This window comes from Nomascus leucogenys, chromosome 24 (genome assembly GCF_006542625.1).
Source record: "Nomascus leucogenys isolate Asia chromosome 24, Asia_NLE_v1, whole genome shotgun sequence".
Taxonomy (NCBI): domain Eukaryota; kingdom Metazoa; phylum Chordata; class Mammalia; order Primates; family Hylobatidae; genus Nomascus; species Nomascus leucogenys.
In genome coordinates this window covers 10,837,277-10,861,944 of record NC_044404.1, presented here as the reverse complement: position 1 = coordinate 10,861,944, position 24,668 = coordinate 10,837,277, and the positions used below count along the sequence as shown (strand labels likewise).

Below are 24,668 nucleotides of genomic sequence, written 5' to 3'. Positions count from 1 at the left end.
AAGAAAAGAAAAAATGATGAAAAGGTGGCCTATGAGACACTTTCACAAGCATTTTTTCCAATTGGCATTCATTAAAATTCTCCCACTCACAACCCATTCTAATCATAACATTTCAAGCCAAAAGATGCTTTATTCATGTTTCCCTAAACTAGAAATCACCAAACCTTTTGGCACAAGGACATCTGTTCAAAGTAAAAACACACCAGGTGCGGTGGCTCATGCCTGTAATCCCAGCACTTTGGGAGGCCGAGGCAGGTGGATCACCTGAGGTCTGGAGTTCAAGCCCAGCCTGACCAACATGGAGAAACCCCATCTCTACTAAAAATACAAAAATTAGCTAGGCGTGGTGGTGCATGCCTATAATCCCAGCTACTTGGGAGGCTGAGGCAGGAGAATCGCTTGAACCCGGGAGGTGGAGGTTGCGGTGAGCCAAGATTACGCCACTGAACTCCAGCCTGGGCAACAAGAGCAAAACTCCATCTCAAAAAAAAAGAGAAAGGTAATATTACAGACATCAAGGGAATGGGTACTGTTCCAAAAAAAATGCCCCACAAGTGTTACCATGGCTAGACTGGAAGAGTCTACAATGTTTCCCAGCATGCTGCTGGCATTGTAGTAAATGAACAATGGCAACAGTCTTGCCAAGAGAATTAATACGCATATTGAGCACATTAAGCGCTGAGAGCCAGCATCATTTCCTAAAACTCATGAAGGAAAATGATCAGAAAAAGAAGAAAGCCAAAGAGAAAGGTACCAGAGAAGCACACTGTGTGAGAACCAATGGGAGGAAGCCTGAGCTGTTGGAACCTATTACCTATGAATTCATGGCATAAGAGGTGTTAAAAAAAATAAAAGACCTCTGAACTGTCAAAATGTTTCTCTTCATTGAGTAGAAGTGTGGTGTCCCCTCGCCCAAAGAACTATTTAAAGCAAATTTTAATTGTGTCCTAATTCATTATGCAATGTCTTTACTATCCAAATTTAATGTATTTCTTGCTGAAAGATGTGAGGTGGCTTACTGTGCAACAAATTACTCAATTGGTTAAAAAACGGCCAGATATTACTTAGAAAATATTTGTATTGGTTTGAAGATAGTCCCTCTAAATCATCATAGAAGAAATAAAATAGCTTACAAAAATAAAAATTAAAAAAGGAATATGGAAATAAATGCTTATGTGTCAAAAATCTTGTCTTTTTTTAAAATCTAATATTTCTAATTACTACCCCAACAACAAAAAAAGATTTGATGAAGAAAAATGAGTTATCTAAAGATTCAATATCAGCCAGACACGGTGGCTCACACTTGTAATCCCAGCACTTTGGGAGGCCAAGGCAGGAGGATCACTTGAACCCAGGAATTCAAGACCAGCCTGGGCAACATAGCAAGGGCCCGTCTACAAATAATAAAAGAATTATCATCTGTGGTAACAGATACTTAGAAGGCTGAGGTGGGAGGATTGCTTGAACCCGAAAGGTCGAGGCTGCAAGTGAGCCGTGATCATGCCACTGCGCTCCTGCACTCTAGCCTGGGTGACACAGCAAGACCTTGTCTCAAAAAAAAAAAAAAAAAGTTTTCAAAATCAGCCATGCAGCGGGTAGGGAGAGCATTAAGAAAAATAGCTAATGCATGCTGGACTCAGTTACTAAGTGATGGGTTGATAGGTGCAGCAAATCACCACGGCACACGCTTACCTATGTAACAGACCTACACATCCAGCACATGTACCCCAGAACTTGATTATGCCATTGCACTCCAGCCTGGGCGACGAGCAAAATTCCATCTCAAAAAAATTAAATAAAAAATAAATAAATAGGCCAGGCGCAGTGGCTCACGCCTGTAATCCCAGCACTTTGGGAGGCCGAGGCGGGCGGATCATGAGGTCAGGAGATCGAGACCATCCTGGCTAACACAGTGAAACCCCGTCTCTACTAAAAATACAAAAAATTAGTCAGGCATGGTGGTGCATGCCTGTAGTCCCAGCTACTCAGTAGGCTGAGGCAGGAGAATGGCGTAAACCTGGGAGGTGGAGATTGCAGTGAGCCGAGATTGCGCCACTGCACTCCAGCCTGGGCAACAGAGAGAGACTCTGACTCAAAATAAATAAATAAAAGCCATGCACGGTTGTAAACACCTGTGGTCCCAGTTACTCGGGAGGCTGAGGTGGGAGGGTCGCTGATGAAATTAGGAGATGGGGCCTTTGGGATGTGATGAGGTCCTGAGGTCGGAACCCCTGATGACCTGCGGATTAATGCCCTTATAAAAGAAAGCCCAGGGGCTCCTTTGCTCCTTCCTCCAAGTGAGGACACAGTGAGAAAACAGGTATCTATGAACCAAGAAGTTGGCTCTCAAGACACTGAATCTCTTAGCACCTTGATCTTGGAACTTCTCAGCCTCCAGAATGCAGAACGGTGAATAACAAATTGCTGCTGTGTACAAGTCACCCACTTTATGGCATTTTGTTATAATAGTCCAAATGAACTACGACATCTACCCAGGCATATATCCACCCACACAGAAAAAGTCAATGACAACCAAGACCAGCTACAGAATGTTCGGGGCCCCATGACAAATGAAAATGCAGGCTACCTTGTTCAAATGTATTAAGAATTTCAAGACAGCAACAGCAGAGCATTAAACCAAGCGTGGGGCACCTCTGCCTGCAGTCACATGCCTGTGAAGCTGGCCCTGGTGACAAGTATAGACACAGGTCTAACAAAAGACCATGATCACAGACATGATTCCTGAGGAGTGCCTGGCACGATGGGTGCTCAATATGATCTACTCGGACATCTTAGAAGTTCAATTCCCAAAAAGGTCCATTAAAGCAGTGTGCTACCTCATCTAGTCAGAAAATCTAACTAATTAAATCACCATGGGCCGGGCGCAGTGGCTCATGCCTATAATCCCAGCATTTTGGGAGGCCAAGGCTGGAGGATCATTTGAGCCCAGGAGTTCAAGACCAGCCTAAGCAACATAGTGAGACGCTGTCTCTACAAAAAAAAAAAAAAATTAAAAAATCAGCCAGGTATGGTGGCATGCACCTATAGTACCAGCTACTCGGGAGGCTGAGGTGAGAGGATTGCTTGAACCCAGGAGGTGGAGGTTGCAGTGAGCCAAGATGGTACCATTACACTCCAGCCTGGGTGACAGAGCAAGACCCTGTCTCAAAAAAAAAAAAAAAAAAAAGACACTATTAGACATCTAGAATTTATACCAAGCACTGACAGGGAACAAAGAAGCAATGTCCATTGAACGTGTCATGTTTATTTAGAAAGGTAAAGTCACTTCTCAATCTAGGACCCAAAAGATACCTCTTTTCCCAATCTTGATATTGCTGCCAAAGAACTGGACAAGATGCCAAAGATTTAGCAGCTGTTGAGTAGTTAATACAATGACATCCAATTCAGAGATGTCCCCCCGTGCTAGAAGGGGTACAATTCTTTCAGAAGACAAAAACAAGTCATCTGATGGGAGTAAAGTGTGTCACCTCAGGCTGTATTCTTTAGTCCTGATATGCAGAATGTTTCTCCTGGGACTCCTCAGATCCCCTTTCTGCACACTCTTCTCTCCCTTTCAAAGCTCTTCACTCCACCTTCACCCTCTTAGTACATTCAGGCCACCAATCACTCCACGTTTTAGAAAAAGTGGTAGCAGTGTGGCTCAATACAAAAGATGGCTCCTGGGTCAGAAGAGATTTTTGGAAGTAATGGGTCGGGGGAGAGGATTCCAACCCAACCTTTCACATAAGCCACGGTCTATTTGCTACCTTAACTAGTAAGATACCACTATTTATGCTGTTGGCATTATTATATGCAAAAGATTTGCTAGATGTTATATGGACACCAACTGAAACTCCAATTATACACAATTCAATCTTACTTTGAGAACTAACTTGTCCCAAGAATCCACTCGGCCAGGTCACTACACCATGCACACTTCATATCACTCCAATTAATCTGAAGAATGGTGCTATGAGATGGTATTCCATGCCCCCATTTTATAAGTGAGGAAACTGAGGCTCAGAAAGATTAAGTACTTTCCCGAGAATCATCCAGTTTGTTGGTCCAAATAAAATCCAGGTAAGAGCCAGGAACAGTGGCATGCCTGTAGTCCCAGCTATTCAGGTGGCTGAGGCGGGAAGATCATTTGAGCCCAGGAGTTTGAGGCTGCAGTGAGCTATGATAATGCCACTACACTCCAGCCTGGGCCATAGAGCAAGTCCTGTCTCAAAACAAAAAGCAAACAACCAAAAAAGCCTGCAGGTATGTCTGACTCTGAATTACAATTCTGATAATAAGGCTTTTTCGGGGGGGGTACGCTTTATCCAGCATTGGAGCGAGGCCGTCCGAGTCAGGATCAGACACGTGAACCTTCTATAAAATACAAAAATTAGCGGCGTGGGGCACCTGTAATCCATACTAGAAGCTGAGCAAGAGAATGGCGTGAACCGGGAGGGAGCTGCAGTGAAGATCGCCACACTCCACTGGCGACAGAGCAGACTGTCAAAAAAAAAAAAAAAAAAAAAAAAAAAAAAGGCTTCATCAAGTGCCTACCTTAACCTAATTAACACAACTTAATGAAGCAAACAAATAAACTATTGCAATACAAGAATTGGGAGGCAGGCTGGTTGTGGTGGCTGACACCTATAATCTCAACACTTTGGGAGGCCGAGGAGGGAAGATGGCTTGAGGCCAGGAGTTGGAAACCATCCTGGGCAACATAGTGAAACTCCATCTCTATTAAAAAAACAAAAAAAAAAAGAATAGGAGTCCTGAAAAGACATGTTGTATCACTGTATTCATTCACGCATTGAACAAGTATTTGTTTTGAGCCACTCTGTGCCAAGCCCTGTGCTAGGACTTGGATAAAAAGCAGTAAACAAGAATAGCCAGGAGTTTATATCCCAGTAGGAGCTACACCAAGTGAATAAATAATTCAATGCAGTGTGGTTAATGTTAGGAGAGAAGTGATTTTAATGAAACCCCTTTCCTGTTCCTCCAACTTCTCCCTATCACCTACTCCTTCAGCTGCTACAGACCCTTAGTGGTTTTGGAGAGCTTGGGGTCACACATTTGGCTACACCTGATATATCTCAAAACCTTTCAGATCAGGCCAGGCACAGTGGCTCATGCCTGTAATCTCAACACTTTGGGAGGCCAAGACAGGCCAATCACCTGAGGTAAGGAGTTCAAGACCAGCCTGACCAACATGGCAAAACCTTGTCTCTACTAAACATATGAAAATTAGCCAAGTATGATGGTACATGCTTGTAATCCCAGCTACTCGGGAGGCTGAGGCAGGAGAATTGCTTGAACCCCAGAAGTGGAGGTTGCAGTGAGCCAAGAGCGCCACTGCAACCCAGCATGGGTGACAGACTCTGTCTCAAAAAAAAAAAAAAAAAAAAACAGCCTTTCAGATCAGCAAGCAGCTACCAATATCCCATATTTGCCATCTTCAGTTTTTTTCCAATGTTCTCATATTTCTATCATCAATTTCAAAAGAATGAATGTAACAGAGTTTGCCCAGGGTAAGAAGTAAATGAAACATTTCTCTTCACCACAGACTTGTTTTTCTAACTTTTTTTTTTTTTTTTTTTTGAGACAGGGTCTTTTGCTCTCTCACCCAGACTGGAGTGCAGTGACACGGATCACAGCTCACCACACCCTGGACCTGCCGGACTCAAGCGATTCTCCCACCTCAGCCTCCCGAGTAGCTGGGACTACAGGTGCATGCCACCATGCCACCACACCTGGCTAATTTTTGTATTTTTTTTTTGGACACATGGGGTCTCCCTACGTTGCCCAAGGTGGTCTCAAACTCCTGGACTCAAGTGATCTGCCCAACTTGGCCTCCCAAATTGCTGGGGTTACAGGCATGAGCCATTAGGCCCAGCCAACACTGTTTTTTAATTTAAAAAAAATTTTTTTTTTTTTTTTTTAGAGAAAAGGTCTTATGATATTGCCCAGGCTGCCCTTGAACTCCTGGGCTCAAGTGATCTTCCTGCCTTGGCCTCCCAAGTAGCAGGGATTGCAGGCATGCATCACTGCGTCTGGCTACAGTGTTCTAAATGTCAAAATCCTAATCATCTTTAAAGACTAATTCAAATCTTCCCAGTCCCCTCCCTACATTCCCCATCAGAATTAACTGCCCCATCAACTGTACCCCCTTTACTGAAATGTCTATTTAGCACTTGAAGTCTAGCTGGCTGTGTTCCTGTGTCCCCAGCTGGAGCCTGAGGTCACTGAAGGTAAAGACCAGGTCTTCGTCATATTCAAGCAGCATCTCCACATAGTCAACCCTTAGTAGCTGGCACAAAGCCCAAAAATATCTGTTGAAATTAAGCAAACAGGCCGGGCGCGGTGGCTCGCACTTGTAATCCCAGCACTTTGGGAGGCCGAGGCGGGCGGATCACGAGGTCAGGAGATCGAGACCACGGTGAAACCCCATCTCTACTAAAAAAATACAAAAAAAAATTAGCCGGGCGTGGTGGCGGGCGCCTGTAGTCCCAGCTACTCGGAGAGGCTGAGGCAGGAGAATGGCATGAACCCGGGAGGCGGAGCTTGCAGTGAGCCGAGATTGCGCCACTGCACTCCAGCCTGGGCGACAGAGTGAGACTCCGTCTCAAAAAAAAAAAAAAAAAAAAAAAAAAGAAATTAAGCAAACAAATTAAATAATATTCAAGTCTCCTACCCTTAAATATTTGCCACTCAACTATTTTTTTAAGCTCTAAAAACTATAATATGATCCAATGTTCCCCATATTATGTCTCAAAATTTATTATTTGGAACTCTTCAGGCCCAAAACCTCATGCTAGGAATGATATACAAATATATCTCTATGTCTTTACTTCCTCCCTTGGGGAAAGAGAGAGAAGCAGAGTGTTGAATGAATAAAGAAAGTAGTGATTATAGCAGAGAATGGGAAAAGTTAAAACAGAAAAAGATATGCTCACCACATGTTTTCTTGTCACTTCTAAAACCCATGGCTTCCGCCAACTACAGACGGCTTCCCAGTGCACCCCTGGAGCCTACGCCTCACTCCTGAGCTCCCTCCCCTCTCCTTCCATTCTCTCTTGAACTTGCTCCAGTCAGCAATGAAATCAGTCTTGTCAAGATAACCAACAGCCTCCATGTCGCCAAATCCCATACTCAAGTCTTGGTCCTCCTCTAATTTTATCAACATTAGACACAGTTGAGCATTCCCCCACATCATGAAATACTTTCTTCCCCTGGACACCGGATTCCATGCTCTCTAGACTGTCCTCCAACCTCAGTGGCTGTTCCTTATCAGTCTCCTTTTCTGAGGCCTCCTGATCTCCCAACCTTTAATTGCTGGAATGGATGGAGGCTCAGTCCTCTTCTCTTCCGCATTTATGCTCACTCTCTAGGTAAAATCTGTCCATTCTCATGATTTTAAATACAATGACAACTTCCAGATTAGTATCCCTAACCCCAACCTCCCCGCAAGAACTGCAAACTCCTATACAACCTACTTCACATCTCCACATGGATAAAGAACAGGCAGCATATTCATAATATGTTCAAACCAGATGACAACGTCTCCCTCCCAATCTTCTCTTTCAATTTTCCCTATCTCAGTAAATGACAACTCCATTTTTTGAGCTGCTTAAGCCAAAATTCCTGGTATCCCTGTGATAGAAAAGCTAGTTGCCTCCCAAAATGCATTCAGGCCGGATGCAGTGGCTCATGCCTGTAATCCCAGGGCCTTGGGAAGCCAAGGAAGGAGGATTGTTTGAAGTCAGGAGTTCAAGACCAGCCTGGGCAACATAGTGAGACCCTCATCTCTAATAAAAATTTAAAAATTAGCTGGGTACAGTGGCACACGCCTCACAGTTACTCAGGAGACTAAGGCAGGAGGATCACTTAAGCCCAGGAGTTAGAGGCTGCACTGTACTCTAGCCTGGGTGACAAAAAAGACCTTGTCTCTAAAAAAGTAAAATAAATAAAATGCATTCAGCCATGTTTGCATTTGAGTGCGGCCAGGAGACTAAGCTCTAGCCAAGGAGATGTAAGTAATGATATATGGGCTGAGCAGTGGCTCACGCCTGTAATCCCAGCGCTCTGGGAGGCCGAGGTAGGCGGATCACGAGGCCAGGAGATTGAGACCATCCTGGCTAACACAGTGAAATCCCATCTCTACTAAAAATACAAAAAATTAGCCGGGCGCGGTGGCGGGGACCTGTAGTCCCAGCTACTCGGGAGGCTGAGGCAGGAGAATGGTGTGAACCCAGGAGGCGGAGCTTGCAGTGAGCCAAGATCGCACCACTGCACTCCAGCCTGGGCAACAGAGCAAGACTCCATCTCAAAAGAAAAAAAAAAATGATATATGAAGCTTTCTGACCATGCTCTTACGGGATAGAAAATGCCCTCTCCTCCCACTTGAGTTCCTTCCTAAGGACTGGGATGCAGATTTCCTCAAAGAAGCTGGAGCAGCCCTCCTGCCCTATAAGTTAGAGGATGACAGTGCACAAAACAGCATGAGTCTGGCCCCCTAGCAGGCATGGAGTTACTAAGCCAGCTCTCAACCACCTACCCAGATTTTCACTTGAAATAGAAAACAATCAACTTCTATCTTGTTCAAGCCATTATTATTTCTGACCTCTGCCACAGCAGTCAAATCAATATCCTAACTAATACACAGAATTTGGAAGCTGGAAGTAATCAACCTTAACAGAATACAAATATGTAACACTGGCTTAGGGGTCAGCCTGGGCACAGATATTGTAGGATGGAAGAATGGCAACCCTCGTAGGTCACAATAAAACATTTGGCAAAACCCGTGAAATCTTAGGAAACAGCCTGCATGCCAACATGGCCTGTAATTCTAGGGGAACTGGTCGAACAATACAAAATTTGGTGCTTACTGGCTGAGAAGTCCCGCAAGCATGAAACAGACTCAAGCCAAAGCTTGCAGATTCGCATGCAAAGATGAAAGGGAATATAGATCTGCCTAAGGAATGCCCTCGGTCTACAATCAAAGTTTTCAGAGTCTGGTAATTTGGGGCTAAGTAGGGTTGAAAAAGCCTACTCCTTCAATATCCAACAGGAAGCAAGCTGCAGAAACTGTTTAGCCCTACAAAGAGGATAGCCTCCAATGTCCACTTCAGACCTGACCCCAGAGGAAAAGAAACACAGAAAAACTCTCCAGAGAATAAAGTCAGAGGCTACAGAGGGCCAGGCACCAGGGAGCTCCTCCAAGAGACCAGAAGCAAGGTTGCCAGAAAGGCGAGGTCAGAACCTCACAGTACGGCCCGGGCAGGAAGCGCTCACAGCTCAGCCTGGCAGGAGTTGACAATGGCTATGGACCAGCACAGGGTATTACTACCCATTCTTCCCTTTTCCAAATAGGAGTTTCTACTTCCATTATCCTAACCTCGCCACCACTGTATGGGGGACAGCAGAGCCCCTGATAACTTTGTTTTAAACTAAAGATTCCTGGAATGGACATCACCCAGGGATTCTGGACTCTGAAGTTGATCCAGGGTTGTCTCTCTTGGGAGAAGGGTTTGGAAAGAAAGGCATAGACCATTCTCCCTTTCTGATGTGAGAGAACGTATAGCTGAACACATGGCTGCCCAAGAAAAACTGTATTTTTCAGCCTTCCCAGCAAGTAGCTGTGGCCATGTGACTTGGGTTCCAGCCAGTGAGAGGTAAACAGGAGTGATCTGCGCAACTTTCAAGCTGTGCCATGAAGGGGCACATGACCTCCCCTCCCCTCTCTGGCCAGAACGCAGACATACAACGGCCAAAAGATGGAAGCCATATGGTAGGAAAGTAGGTACAAGACAGAAGGCACCTGGGCTCCTAATGAGCACAGAGCTGCCATACCAGCCCCGGCCTCCTACCCAGACTTCTATTTAGAGAGAAATAAACATCTATCTGGCTTAAGCAGCTGCCACTTCATGTCTCTCTGTTACAACAATCAACTCGATGATAAACCAACTCATCCCGGCACCTTCGACTCCACTCTTTCATACCCCACATGCAACCCACTACCCAATCCTATTGGCTCTACCCACAAAATGTATCTGACCATCTAGTGTTTGACCCTTTCTCCCCCTCTCAACCACTAACCCCAGTTGGTGGCCCCACATCGTCTCTCACTGGGACTCCTTCGATGGCCGCCTTTCTCTCTGCTTTTGCTCCTTCCTCATTTATTCTCTTCACAGCAGCCAGAATGCCCAGGAGGCAGAGATTTCTGTCTGTTTTGTCCATGGGTGTATCCTCATGGTCTAGAACAATGCTGGACATAGACCATATTTCATCAAATATGTCAGATTATAAACTGTACCATTATTTTTCACCACCAAGAAAAACAAAATATGGCACATTAAACCACAACAAAATGCCTGAACAACAGACAAGGACACAGTTGTCATCAGTTACACCAGGCTCTCATAGCTTTGAAATTTCTCTCTGAGGAATGTGGGAGTGTCTCTGACCTAAGGTTGCATTGCCTGAGTGTGAAATGCAATCCTCCTAACTGTATGTTCAGTTACAAAATGTGACATGGCTTCACACACTTATGGATTTCTGCCTCTCTGAAGCTCCCTAATGTGGGGGTCCCCAACCCCTGGGCCACAGACCAGTACCAAGCAAGCACTCGAGTGACGGAGTGAAGCTCCATCTGTATTTACAGCCACTCCCCATCATTCGCATTCCTACCTGAGCTCCGCCTCCTGCAAGATCAGCAATGGCATTAGATTCCAATGGGAGCATGAACCCTACATTGAGCTCTGCACGCGAGGGATCTACGTTGCGCCCTCCTTATGAGAATCTAATGCCTAACGATCTGTCACTTTCTCCCATCACCCCTAGATGGACGGTCTATTTACAGGAAAACAAGGTCAGGGCTCCCACTGATTCTACATTATGGTGGGTTGTATAATTATTTCATTCTACGTTACAATATAATAATAATAGAAATAAAGGGCACAGGCCAGGCACGGTATCTCATGCCTGTAATCCCAGCACTTTGGGAGGCTGAGGTGGGTGGACTGCTTGAGCTCAGGAGTTCAAGAACAGCCTGGCCAACATAGTAAAACTCTGTCTCTATCAAAAATACAAAAAATTAGCCGGGCATGATGGCGTATGCCTATGGTCCCAAGTACTCAGGAGGCTGAGGTGGGAGGATCACTTGAGCCCAGGCAGTGGAGTTACAGTGAGCTGAGGCCACGCCACTGTACTCTAGGCCTGGGTGACAGAGCGAGATGGGCAGGCGGCGGAGGGAGGGAGGGAAGGGAGGGAGGGAGAGGGAGGGAAGGGAGGGAGGCAGGAAGGGAGGGAAGGAAAGGAAGGAGCACAACAAATGTAATGTGCTTGAATCATCTCAAAACCATCCCTTCCCCTCCCCACACCACCGCCCATGGAAAAACTATCTTTCACGAAACCAGTCCCTGGTGCCAAAAAGGTTGGGGACCGCTGCCCTAATTCACTTGGTGGTGTTTGGCAATTAAATATGGAATTGGGCCAGGCGCGGTGGCTCACACCTGTAACCCTAGCACTTTGGGAGGCGAAGGCAAGCAGATCACTTGAGGTAAGGAGTTCAAGATCAGCCTGGCCAACAAGAGTAAAACCCCATCTCTGCTAAAAATACAAAAATTAGCCGGGCATGGTGGCACGCACCTATACACTTATACTCCCAGCTACTCGGGAGGCTGAGACAGGAGAATCGCTTGAACCTGGGAGGTGGAGGTTGCAGTGAGCCGAGATCCTGCCACTGCACTCCAGCCTGAGTAACAGAGCAAGACTCTGTCTCAAAAAAAAAAAAGAAACATGGAATTGTGGAATTGTGGTCACTCCCCCAAAAACAAACATTTTCTTTAGAGACAGCAAATAGACACTCCACCTCCTGTTTCCATTCCTCTCTGCATAGAAAGTAACACTTGCTTTTATTGCTGAATCTAAGTGTAATTTTTTGGAAGGCATTTAAAATGGCAACTAAATTTAACATTGTAGCACTCAACTAAAGGGGTGATTACATGAACAGGTATAACCAGGTTCACACCTAAACAGGAAATGACAACTATGTCACAACTGCCACCTGGCCAACAGTGATTACACCATCTATTTATAAGAAGCATCTTGGCCAGGGGCGTTGGATCACGCCTGTAATCCCAGCACTTTGGGAGGCCGAGGTGGGCAGATCATGAGGTCAGGAGATCGAGATCATCCTGGCTAACACGTGAAACCTCGTCTCTACTAAAAATACAAAAAAAATTAGCCAGGCGTGGTGGTAGGCACCTGCAGTCCCAGCTACTCGGGAGGCTGAGGCAGGAAAATGGCGTGAACCCAGGTGACAGAGCTTGCAGTGAGCCAAGATCTCGCCACTGCACTCCAGCCTGGGTGACAAGAGTGAGACTCCATTTCAAAAAAAAAAAAGAAGCATCTCAATTTCAAAGATACTAAAATGTGATGAAAACAAGGAGGAGGACAGTACATCTCAGAAATGACTGAAAAACAGTTATGAGAACTCAGGAAGTTTTTACTGAAAGTTGGCCAGGCACGGTGGCTAACACCTGTAATCCCTGCACTTTGGGAGGCCGAGGCCGGTGGATCACCTGATGTCAGGAGTCAAGACCAGCCTGGTCAACATGGTAAAACTCCAATTGTGCTAAGAATACAAAATTAGCCGGGCATGGTGGTGCATGCCTGTAATCCCAGCTACTTGGGAGGCTGAGACAGGAGAATTGCTTGAACCCGGGAGGCGGAGGTTGCAGTGAGCTGACATTGAGCCACTGCAGTCCAGCCTGAGAGACAGAATAAGACTCTGTCTCAAAAAAATTAAAAAAAAAAAAAAAAGAATGACTTTACCTCCTGCCACTGTGCCCCTTGCATAGCAGGCTCTAACCATGGTTGGCCTCCTTGCTATTCCTGGAACAGCTCAAGAATGCGTTTACCTCAAGGCCTTCTGAACCTGCTGTTCCCTTTACCTGGGAACATTCTTCCCCTAGTAAGCTCCCAGCCATCCCTGAAATTCTTTTCAAGACCACCTCCTAAAAGTGCACACGTTACACATATCTCATCGTTCTCTGTACCTTTAGGCCACAGAAATACTCTGTAACAATACTCCATCCCTAAGTATTTCTCTTCACAGCACTTCTCATTAAATGACACCTTATGTGAACATGTTTTTGTTTGTTTTTGAGACACAGTCTCGCTCTGTCACCCAGGCTAGAGTGCAGTGGTATAATCTCGGCTCACTGTAACCCCTGCATCCTGAGTTCAAGCTATTCTCCTGCCTCAGCCTCCTGAGTTGCTAGGATTACAGGCATGCACCACCACGCCCGGCTAATTTTTGTATTTTTAGTAGAGACAGGGTTTCACCATGCTGGTCAGGCTGGTCTCGAACTCCTGACCTCGTGATCCACCCGCCTCAGCATCCCAAAGTGTTGGGATTACAGGCGTGAGCCACCGCGCCCGGCCATGTCTGTGTTTTTTTTGTTTTTTTTTTTTTTTTGAGATGGAGTCTTGCTCTGTAGCCCAGGCTGGAGTGCAGTGGCGCAATCTCGGCTCACTGCAAGCTCTGCTTCCCGGGTTCAGGCCATTCTCCTGCCTCAGCCTCCCGAGTAGCTGGGACTACAGGCGCCTGCAACCATGCCCAGCTAATTTTTTGTATTTTTAGTAGAGACGGGGTTTCACCGTGTTAGCCCGGACCATCTCAATCTCCTGACCTCGTGATCCGCCCATCTCGGCCTCCAAAAGTGCTGGGATTACAGGCATGAGCCACCGCGCCCGGCCATGTCTGTTTTTTATCCATCTCCTCCCACTAGGATGAAGCTCCATACAGCAGAGTTTGTCTGTTATCAGGGATGCAGCTAGTAAACTGTAAGCGCTGTTGAATGAACCGTTTACAGGAAGACATTTCCACTAGATACTACAAATGCCATGTGAGAAAATGCACTTTGTACAGAGAAGTCTTTCTGCCTTCTTTCCCTACAAGAGCTTGGGGCTATTTGATGAGCTCCACTCTCAGCAATAACAAATGGGGAATGAAAGTCCACTGGAGGGCTGGGCCTGGCGGCGGGCGCCTGTAATCCCAGATGCTCGAGGGGCTGACACAGGAGAATCGCTTGAACCCGGGGGTCAGAGGTTGTAGTGAGCCGAGATTGTGCCACTGCACTCCAGCATCATGCCTGTAATCCCACAACTTTGGGAGGCTGAGGTAGGTGGATCATTTGAGGTCAGGAGTTCGAGACCAGCCTGGCCAACATGGTGAAACCCCTCTACTAAAAATACAAAAATTAGCCTGGCAGTAGTGGCATGTGCCTGTAACCCCAGCTACTCGGAAGGCTGAGGCAGAAGAATCACTCGAACTCAGGAGGCAGAGGTTGTAGTGAGCAGAGATCGTGCCACTGCACTCCAGCATGGGGACAGAGCGCGACTCCGTCTTAAAAAAAAAAAACAAAAACAAAAGAAAGTCCACTGGGGCTTCTACTTCCTATCTCAGAAGGGACAGTAAGGATGCTATAAATGTGGCCGGGCACAGTGGCTCACGCCTGTAATCCCAGCACTTTGGAAGGCCGAGGCAGGGGGGATCACCTGAGGTCAGAAGTTTGAGACCAGCCTGGCCAACATGGAGAAACCTCATCTCTACTAAAAATACAAAAATTAGCTGGGCATGCTAGCGGGAGCCTGTAATCCCAGCTACTTGGGAGGCTGAGGCAGGAGAATCGCTTGAACCCAGGAGGTGGAAGTTGCAGTGAGCCGAGATCACGCCATTGCACTCAAGCCTGAGTGATGAGAGCGAAACTCCATCTCAAAAAAAAAAAAAAAAGAATGCCAAAAAGGTTACAGTTGGCTGAGGTTAATTTTGTTTTAGAGGCAGTAAAGCGATAGAAAACTCTGGAGTTAGACTCTGGATTAGAATCCAGGTTCTACCACTTACTAGTTGTGTGCCTTTCAATAAATCAATTTCTATTAGCCTCCATTTTCTTATCTGTAAAACAGGGGATAAGAATGCCAACCTCGGCCGGGCATGGTGGCTCACGCCTGTAATCCCAGCACTTTGGGAGGCCGAGGCAGGCGGATCACAAGGTCAGGAGATCGAGACCATCCTGGCTAACATGGTGAAACCCCGTCTCTACTAAAAATACAAAAAAAATTAGCCGGGCGTAGTGGTGGGCGCCTGTAGTCCCAGCTACTCGGGAGGCTGAGGCAGGAGAATGGCATGAACCCGGGAGGCGGAGCTTGCAGTGAGCCGAGATCACACGACTGCACTCCAGCCTGGGCGACTGAGCGAGACTCCGTCTCAAAAAAAAAAAAAAAAAAAAGAATGCCAACTTTGTGAAGCAAGTTAAGTATGTAGCACATATCAAGAGCTAATATCCTTATTATCATTATCTGTCTCTTGTCTACAAGGAACAAAAGGAGAGGAAAGGGCCTGGCAGGCTACATCCCACTGTCCTCCCAGGCTTGAGAAAGAGCCCTGGTTATAAAGTGAACGGTAGCAACTATCTACTGAGGAAAAAAGGGACCTCAGGTCCTCATGCCTGTTACAAGGAAAGAAATGGTCAAAGAAGTGGGGATGTCAGGCTGGGTGCAGTGGCTCATGCCGGTAATCCCAGCACTTTGGGAGGCCGAGGCGGGCGGATCACCTAAGGTTAAGAGTTTGAGACCGGCCAAGCCAACATGGATAAACCCCATCTCTACTAAAAATACAAAAAAATTAGCCGGGCATAGTGGCGGGCACCTGTAATCCCAGCTACTCCGGAGGCTGAGGCAGGAGAGTCACTTCAACCTGGGAGGCGGAGGTTGCAGGGAGCTAAGATCGCACCATTGCATTCCAGCCTGGGCAACATGAGCGAAACTTCATCTCAAAAAACAACAACAACAAAAAGTGGGGATGTTAGAGCAGCAAGGCCAGAGTCGGGTCTACATGTGGACTCATCTTTTTGGTGGTCCAAAACTAAACTTGTAATCCCAGCACTCTGGGAGGCTGAGGTGGGCAGATCACTTGAGCCCAGGAGTTTGAGACCAGCCTGGGCAACACGGCAAGACCCTGTCTCTACAAAATATACAAAAATTAGCCGGAGCCGGCCGGGTGTGGTGGCTCATGCCTGTAATCCCAGCACTTTGGGAGGCCGAGGCGGGCGGATCACAAGGTCAGGAGATCCAGACCATCCTGGCTAACACAGTGAAACCCCGTCTCTACTAAAAATACAAAAAATTAGCCGGGCGAGGTGGCGGGCGCCTGTAGTCCCAGCTACTCGGGAGGCTGAGGCAGGAGAATGGCATGAATCCCGGGGGGCAGAGCCTGCAGTGAGCCGAGATCGCGCCACTGCACTCCAGCCTGGGCGACAGCAAGACTCTGTCTCAAAAAAAAAAAAAAAAAAAAAATTAGCCGGAGCCTGGCGCGGTAGCTCACACCTGTAATCCCAGCACTTTGGGAGGCCATGGCAGGCAGATCACTGAGGTCAGGAGTTCGAGACCAGCCTGGCCAATATGGTGAAACACCGTCTCTACTAAAAATACAAAAATTAGCTGGGCATGGCTGGCAGCTACTTGGAAGGCTGCGGCAGGAAAATCACTTGAACCCGGGAGGCAGAGGTTGCAGTGAGCTGAGGTTGCGCCACTGCACTCCAGCCTGGGCGACAGAGGGAGACCCTGTCTCAAAAGAAGAAAAAAAAAAAGAAATATGCTTTCTCCAAAATCTGCTGCTTCTCTGGAATTCCTTATTCAACCCCTATCTATCCTTCTCTATAGCTAGAAACCAAGGTGTCATTTCTCCATCTCTCCTCCCCTCCCCTCCTTCACAACTAACTGATCATCAAAACTGGGTTAACCACAGTTCTTGGTATTTTTGGTGTCTGTCTGCTCCCCTCCATTCCTACATGCAATGCCTTAGTTCCCTTGGACTCCACTGCCTCGCTCCTATAGAGCAACAAGGGCATCCTAATATGTCTTGCAGTCTGCAGCCACCTTCTCCCAAACTACCCTTTACTACCTTGCCACCCATCTTTCTAATCTCTTAAAATCCCTAAAGGCATTTTACAGAGAAAGTTCAAACTCAGCTGCGCGCAGTGGCTCATGCCTGTAATCCCAGCACTTTGGCACGCAGAGGCAGGTGGATCACTTGAGGTCAGGAGTTTAAAACCAGTCTAGTCAACATGGTAAAACCCCATCTTTACTAAAAATACAAAAAAAAAATTAGCAGGGCATGGTGGCATGCACCTGTAATCCCAGCTACTTGGGAGGCTGAGGCAGAAGAATCACTTGAACCCGGGAAGCAGAGGCTGCAGTGAGCCAAGATCATGCCACTTCACTCCAGCCTGGGCAACAGAGCAAGATTCTGTCCCAAAAAACAACAACAAAAAGAAAGTTCAAACTCCTAAATGTTTCTGACAGCCCTCCAAGATCAGGTACCTGCCACACACCCGAGGTAAAACCCACCTCTCCAGTCACACTACTTGGTGCTGTTTCTTGAGCTCCCCAATTTTGAGCCAGTTCCCAGGGCAACTGCTACTCAGCATAAGTATCACTTTTTCTTGAAAGTCTTCATTAAGACCCTGCCCCTCCAGGGGCCCCTTCTCATGTTTCTTAAGTGAGTTGTGCATACCTCCACCATAGCACCTGGTACTATTCTATAACTGTTGGATTCCTAGCTATCTCCTCTACTCAAATTTAATTATAATTTCTTTTTTGTTTGTTTTTCTGTGTGTGTGTGTGTGTGTGTGTGTGTGTGTGTGTGTGTGTTTGATGGAGTCTTGCTCTGCCTCCCAGGCTGGAGTGCAGCGGCGCAATATCGGCTCACTGCAACCTCTGCCTCCTAAGCTTACGCAATTCTCCTACTTCAGCCTCCCGAGTAGCTGGGATTACAGGTGCACACCATCACACCCAGCAAATTTTTGTATTTTTAGTAGAGATGGGGTTTCACCGTGTTAGCCAGGATGGTCTCGATCTCCTGACCTCATGATCTGCCCGCCTCGGCCTCTCAAAGTGCTGGATTACAGGCGTGAGCCACTGCGCCTGGCCCCAACTCCCAAATTTTTAACGCTACAAGCATTTAAAAAAAAAAAAAAATTGGGAGTGGGAGGACCAGTACCAAAAGCCCTGATCACATCATGAATGCATTCATGCAAAACAGCACTTTTACAGAAAAACTATGTATATCAAAACAGAGTGGGTCAGTGTTACGTAGGATATTGATACAGAAGCTGTGGTGAATTTATGTCAGTTGTTGAGCGGTAGAATAAAAAGGACTTTTGAGTCAAGAGCACTGGCTTTGAATTCCAACCCCATCACTTCTAAGCCAGGTCGCTACGGACAAGTTACTTAACCTAAATCCCAGTTTCCTAACTTGTAAAATTAGGAAAATAGTACCTGCTTGATTATAATGTTTTCTCTAATGAGACAGAGCTATCAAGTGCCTGGCACAGAACAGGCTCCTAAGGCTGTTGTTTAATGTCAATTTTCTTCCACTTACAGAACACTGCTAAAAAGTCCAAGGTCACATATTCTGCATTTGGGAAGGAATACTTAAAACACTTTCTAAAATCTTTTTTTTTGAGACGGAGTTTCACCCTTGTTGCCCAGGCTAGAGTGCAATGGCATGATCTCGGCCCACTGCAACCTCCACCTCCCAGGTTCAAGCAATTCTCCTGCCTCAGCCTCCCGAGTAGCTGGGATTACAGGCATGTGCCACCACGCCCAGCTAATTTTGTATTTTTAGTAGAGATAGGGTTTCTCCATGTTGGACAGGCCGGTCTCGAACTCCTGAACTCAAGTGATCCGCCCGCCTTGGCCTCCCAAAGTGCTGGGATTACAGGCGTGGGTCACTGCGCCCGGCCAACACTTTCTAAAATCTTGACCACACCCTGAATCCCAGCCAACCATCCTGCAGATGAACTAGGTCATAAAGAGGAGTAAGGAGAGAAAAATCACTTATGCAATCTCATTACCACTGTTGAAAAACAGTTTAAAACACCTACTTGGCTGGGCATGGTGGCTCACGCCTGTAATCTCAGCACTTTGGGAGGCCAAGGCGGGTGGATCACTTGAGCCCAGGAGTTTGAGACCAGCCTGGGCAACATGGTGAAACCCTGTCTCTAGAAAAAAATACAAAAATTAGCCAGGTGTGGTGGCATGAGCCTGTAGTCCCAGCTTGGGAGGCTGAGGTGGGAGGATCACTTGAGCCCAGGAGGCAGAGGTTGCCAAGATCGTGCCACTGCATTCCAGACTGGGCAATAGAGCCAGATCCTGTCTCAAAAATAAACACACCACCTACTCACAGCACCACCTTGAGATACGAAAAACAACACGAGTAGGTTATAGAATTAATATAATGTAAATAATGATGCCTTGGAATATAGGTTCCTGAAGAGAACGAACTTAGTCATGGTTCTGCAATGAACCTATAGACAGTGAACTATAGGGCAATGAACTCACTGTAATACAATAAATAAATAACAAACAACAATGAAGTTAAAGTACTCTAATTAAAAGCACAAGACTACTGGGCACGGTGGCTCATGCCTGTAATCCCAGCACTTTGGGAGGACGAGGCGGGCGGATCACCTGAGGTCGGGAGTTCAAGACTAGCCTGACCAACATGGAGAAACCCCTTCTCTACTAGAAATACAAAATTAGCCGGGCGTGGTGGCGCATGCCTGTAATCCCAGCTACTTCGGAGGCTGAGGCAGGAAAATGGCTTGAATCCGGGAGGCAGAAGTTGCAATGAGCCAAGATCGCGCCATTGCACTCCAGCCTGGGCAACAAGAGCAAAACTCTGTCTCACAAAAAAATAAAAAAAGCACAAGAATTCTAGGTGATCTATGAGAGGGACCAAAAAGTGCACATAATGTAAAAGTTCCTAAAGCTACCAGTCTGGTTATACCAGCCTTTTTCACGGACTGTATAATCATACATTTTCATTTTGTTAAAATATGAAACTCTGCCTTACCTAATTTCCTAAATTAAAAGATCACTGCCTTGCCTGTTTTAACCCTGAAATATAAGCTTGAGGTTTCAATAATATAAGTGTATTATTTTGTAATCAAATCAATGTCACCTACCATCTCTGACACAAGTTTCCAACTACAGAGTAACAATACGAAGGCAAAAGCTTTGGAAATGTCTCATGAGAATGGCTTACCTAACCTCAAAAATTTTTAATTGAATTAAAAAAAAAAAAAACTTCAAAGATATTTTTCCCGAAAAACTATTTGTCTGGCTCCCACTGTGGGAGGCTGAAGTGGGAGGATCGCCTGAGGTCAGGAGTTTGAGACCATCCTGGGAAACATGGCAAGATCCCCATCTCTACAAAAAAAAATAAAAAGTTTAAAAATTAAAAACAAACAAATATTATTTGTTCTAGGTTCTGCTGAGAGTAAAATTAACAGTTATTGAACCCGCCCTTTGTGTTCCGGACAACTAATTTGTTGAAGATAATTTTACATTGATCCTGTATTAGTGAATTTAATTTTTTTCATTTATTTTAATATTCTGTTGACCTTGAAAAAAGTTTCTTCTATTTCTTCCACAAAGGTTACATGTGTTCCTCATATGGTCACAAAAAAAGTTTCACCTTCCTCAAGGACCGAGGAAAGTGAAGAGACACATTTTAGATTACACAATATCTTGACTGGTCTGTAATGCCTCACTGGTTTGAAAAGAATTTTTTGGTGAAAACTCAAGTATGCAAAAGCCTCTAAACCAAGGACTATTAACAGATCATCAAAAAAAAAAAAAAAAAAAAGTAATTTCTGGGAGTAAAGGACTACTAAAAAACTCTCCCTGGCCGGGCACGGTGGCTCACGCCTGTAATCCCAGCACTTTGCGAGGCCAAGGCGGGCAGATCACAAGGTCAGGACATCGAGACCATCCTGGCTAACACAGTGAAACCCCGTCTCTACTAAAAATACAAAAAAAATACAAAAAACCATCGGAGTGGTGGCGGGCCCTTGTAGTCCCAGCTACTCCGGAGTCTGAAGCAGGAGAATGGCGTAAACCCGGGAGGCGGAGCTTGTAGTGAGCCCACGTTGCCGCTGCACTCCAACCTGGGCGACAGAGCGAGACTCCACCTCAAAAAAAAAAAAAAAAAACAGTATCTCTGCCTTAAGAGAAATTATTCACTAGAATTAACGTTCATGAAAAATGGAGGAGGTAGAGAAACTTTTAAAAACCACATAAAACAGGCCGGGCGCGGTGGCTCACGCCTGTAATCCCAGCACTTTGGGAGGCCGAGGTGGGTAGATCACGAGGGTAAGAGATGGAGACCATCCTGGCCAACATGGTGAAACCCCATCTCTACTAAAAATACAAAAAATAGCTGGGTGTGGTGGCGGGCGCCTGTAGTCCCAGCTACTCGGGAGGCTAAGGCAAGAGAAAGGCGTGAAACCGGGAGGCGGAGCTTGCAGTAAGCCGAGGTCGCGCCACTGCACTCTAGCCTGGGTGACAGTGCGAGACTCCATCTCAAAAAAAAAAAAAAAAAAAAAAAAAAACCTACATAAAACAAAGCGATTCTAAGGAGATCTCTTGATATTTCCTACCGAATGAAAGGAACTGTGTAATATTCTCTTCACTTAAGATTACATTTCTGATGTATTTGAAAAAAACAAAGTCAGTAACGCAGAATGGGCAATCCTGATTTTCCAAACCAAGTATCCAAGAATCACAATCCACAAAATCATTTGCTTCCTTTCCTACCTGACCCTTAACACACCACTGCATGTCCTATCCCTGGAGAATTTCAGTCCCTAAGTAAACACACTAAGTATTCTGTAGCTAAAACTGGAGCATGGAAGCCTTGTAGTACAATCAACCTGATGGATGACTGCTTTCCTAATACTGTAGGGAAGTTTATATGATGAAGCAGTGGAAGAAATGTGGAGGTAGGCTAAAGAGAGTATGGCCAGCAGGGGTCCTGAAAGGGAAGCCCCCAATTTGTAAAAAGGAAGAAAAAAGGCAGTAGAATCATAGGAAATTCCTTGTACCCTAATTGCCACTGCTTTTTGGTTTTGTTTTTTTTTTTTTTTACAACAACCTAACTTATTAAACAATCTTTAAAATATCAAGAAGTAGATCTGTATAACTCCTTTAAGAAATGAGAACAGGAGAGAGTTTAGAAAGTCATTTGCTTCCACTTGCTTCCTGTTCAGTCTCTGCTACAGCAAAACACAAGTTTGAAAGATTCAAGAAGTAGGAAAAGATAGAATGTAATAGAAGAATGCCAGAAGTCATTAGTGGTCTATTAAGTCACTAGAATATAACTCGAATTCTCTAAACTGTGGAGAAGACACATATTTTGTTAAATATCAAAGAATCTGTCTGTAAACCACTCCTCAAGCAAAAATATATGTTTAATCAGCTTATACAGTGAAATACCACACATATCTGGAATTTCAAACGCTTTCTTTAAAAATATTCACCCACCATACATTCTCATTCCAACCAAAATTGTTCTTTAAATTCCTGAAGACACAGACACACACACACTTTAACTTGATGTAAATCTAGCCCTTCTTGTTTGCATACCCTGAAGAAAAGAATAAACACCTCAAGATGCTCTCTCCTCTTGTTCAGACTCTAAAAGACACTCGGAGAGAAGCAAATGGAGTTCAGAATGAAGAAAGAAGGCAACAGAATAAAGGAGAATAAAACCAGAGACCCTATCGGGGAGTCACGTTATTCTTGGAAAATATCATCTCCGTTCCTTCTCCAAACCCAAAGGCCAGACAGCACTGGCGCAATATCATCCCTGCCCAAAGCGCTAACGAGTTGCCAACTAATCCCTCAAGGTGTCCCCCAACCTCCTCACCTCATCAGCGCTCAGCTCCTCCATCGCTTTCCTCTTAATGGTGAAAGGCGTTAAGGAGAGATCCTTCTGTTCTCGAGACCACGGCGGGAGGAAGGAGAGTGGAAGGTGTCTATCAGGCTGTCTGGTCCCCCGAATGGGGGAGGTTTCAGAATTGCATAGTCAGAGGTTAAAAAATAAGAACACGAGAGGCACTGAACTGCCTTGGCTCCGGTCACTCCAATCGCCCCAGAGACTACTACAGTCGCTTGTTCCCTGAGCAGCCTCCTTTGGCCGCCACTGCTGCTGCTACAGGGTTATCTTAAGGCGCCACTTACTACCCTCTGCTTCCCAGGTTACCCAGCTAGGCAGCGCGGTCTCCAGTTCGTCTCGTGCTCCGAGCCTGCTGTGTCTTCGTGATAGTGGCGCGGTAGCTGCGTTCCTACAGCAGATCCTGCTCTCTTCCTACCCTTTGCCCCTGGCGGGAACTGGTCGACTGCAGAGTGGATACCCCGAGGTAAGGCGACCCCACAGCCGTCCTGGCAGAGCCCAGCACTGTAAGGGAAGCCCCTCCCCTCCCAAAGCAGGCCGGCCACGCCCCGCCTCCACGCCGGAGCCCGGGTAGGGGGGAGGGGGAGGATGGGATGCGCGTAGCTCTGGCTGGAAGAGTAAATCCTCCTACCCCTCCACCCCTACTCTTTCCCCCTCGCCCCACCAAGTATTATTCATCAAAACAACAGGGCGGCCATCTTTGAAAGGGATCACGTGACTCCCGTCAGGGAGGCGGGGCTTCTGGCGCCGGGACGTGGCAGCCAATAGGCCGCGGGCGCCGCGTCGCCGAGTTCCTCTCGCTTGCGTCCTCTCCCCGCCTCCGTCCCACCCCGTCCCGCGCAGCCGCGCCGGACGTGGGGAGGGGCAAGGGGTGGCGGGCGGCAGGGCGGGGCGTTGCCACGGCGACCGCGCTGGGGCTGCGGGCGCGGCGGGCCTCAGCCAGGTAGGCTGGCAGGGGGAGGAACGGCTCCCAGACGCGCGCCGGGGAAGATCCGCCAGAAGGTGGCGCTGGCCCGCGGCCCGGCGGTCCGCAGCGCCTCCGTTGTTGCCAGTCGCCTGCTTTTCTGTGACTTGGGAGCCTAGAAACTCCTCATCGCTCCCACTGGACTGTGCGCGCCCGCCGCCTAAGCGAGGGAAAAGAAAACGGAAAACGTCTCCTTGACCCCGGGAGCGTGATCTACCGTATTGAGCGCTCATTTTCTGAAACATCTGCTACACACTCTTCCACCTCCTCCAGGAAAGCCCAGTTGGAAGAAAACACGAACACAAGAACTCCCATTCATTTTATTTTACCTTGGCCTTTTAGGGAGATACTTCCTGGGTTTTTTTTTTAAGTGTGTTCAAAAAGTATTGGTAAAATTTGAAAGTATAAACGGATGAGAGACCCAAATCACTGAATTGTACACAGCAAATGCAAGGAAGACGTTTGGAGTCAGTGGGGGAAAACCATCCTCAGGTGCACAAGAATACAAATATTTGGCCGGGCGCGGTGGCTCACGCCTGTAATCCCAGCACTTTGGGAGGCCGAGGCGGGCGGATCACGAGGTCAGGAGATCGAGACCATCCTAGCTAACACGGTGAAACCCCGTCTCTACTAAAAAATACAAAAAATCAACCGGACGTGGCGGCGGGCGCCTGTAGTCCCAGCTACTCGGGAGGCTGAGGCAGGAGAATGGCGTGAACCCGGGAGGCGGAGCTTGCGGTGAGCCGAGATCGCGCCACTGCACTCCAGCCTGGGCGACAGAGCGACACTCCATCTCAAAAAATATATATATATATATATAAAATATAAATCTAAGTTGAGCGATCAAAGTAACAGTACCATGAAATTCCGGATTTTGCCACAGACGAAGACTACAAGTGA

The 24,668-nt window shown here is 46.6% G+C and overlaps 1 protein-coding gene across 5 annotated transcripts in view; it reads right to left on the bottom strand.

Moving 5' to 3' along the window:
- UBE4B (ubiquitination factor E4B) overlaps positions 1-23,513 on the bottom strand; it is a 153,032-nt gene extending 129,519 nt beyond the window's left edge. For 3 of the 5 annotated variants that reach the window (XM_030805158.1, XM_030805160.1, XM_030805162.1), the window contains exon 1: positions 22,778-23,512. In XM_030805158.1, coding sequence (XP_030661018.1) covers positions 22,778-22,801 — 24 coding nt within the window. In that variant the 5' untranslated portion in view covers positions 22,802-23,512. Of the gene's footprint in view, positions 1-22,777 lie in introns of all 5 variants that reach the window. The other 2 variants (XM_030805159.1, XM_030805163.1) reach the window with 1 other exon arrangement.
- Between the last annotated feature and the right edge of the window lie 1,155 nt (positions 23,514-24,668).